General features: G+C 45.5%; 1 protein-coding gene across 1 annotated transcript in view; it reads left to right on the forward strand.

Annotated features, from left to right (window-relative positions):
- Positions 1-914, forward strand: part of LOC115243557 (serine-rich adhesin for platelets-like) — a 19,951-nt gene that overhangs the window by 8,626 nt on the left and 10,411 nt on the right. The window contains exon 13 of the mRNA XM_029820667.1: positions 489-910. Within this exon, the coding sequence (XP_029676527.1) occupies positions 489-910 (422 nt within the window). The remainder of the gene's footprint in view (positions 1-488; positions 911-914) is intronic.

Consider the following 914-nt stretch of genomic DNA (forward strand, 5'->3'; position numbering starts at 1 on the left):
GGAAGAACTTGCTAGCTCACGATGACCGACGACCGAATAATCTTCACGCATCATTATCTCATCATCAATAACGACGAATCATAACGAGCACTTTTTCATCCGCTTATGTCTCTTAGAGGAACCTTGACTAAGTCCTCTGATAACTCTCTCGACGATGTACTACTACTTATGTACTACTTGTACTGCTACTTACCGCAAGTACAATCATCGCTAAATGCTATCGATGACCCAGGATGACTCCTTATCATCCGAATTAACGCAGCAAGCGAGACATATTCACGGCGCTTAAATAGATAACCAAAGAGCTCCCCTCTTCATGTTCCTTCTCTTCTCCTTCAAAACTGGCGCAGCTCACACACAGAAAGACAGAAAGACAGAGAAACAAAAGGAGATAACAAAGAAAAAAAATATTAAGAAGGCGAAAAGAACGAAAGAGATCCCTGGGGATCCTCGCATTAAAGCGCGCTGCCTTGTTCTGATTTTTTCAGGTCGCCGATTCGAAACCTATCAGATTGCCGACCCTGAAGGAACTGATTGGTTATCCGACGACTTACTACTATGACGATCATATTGCTACGACGCCGTCGTCCGCACTCTTGCACTTGCTGCGTAACGACGTGGACAACGATATTAGCCGGCAGAACGTCGAAGAAATTTCGTTCCGAGAGACGAACGAATCTCGAGGTGATGAAAGAGAGCAATCAACGAGAAACATAATTGAAGAAGAGACCGGCGACTCGTGGCTGCGGCAAGCTTCGGAGAACAAAGGGAGATCTCGCACTCCAAAGAGAATAGATGTCACTCTTGAGGAACGAGCTCTGGTCACAAATGTCTCTGTTATTCAGGGAGACGAGGATAGACGAAAGAAATCTTCGACCTTGATGTATCTGAGACCGACAACGATGCGCGGCATT

Source organism: Formica exsecta, unplaced genomic scaffold (genome assembly GCF_003651465.1).
Source record: "Formica exsecta isolate Colony F162 unplaced genomic scaffold, ASM365146v1 scaffold72, whole genome shotgun sequence".
Lineage (NCBI taxonomy): Eukaryota > Metazoa > Arthropoda > Insecta > Hymenoptera > Formicidae > Formica > Formica exsecta.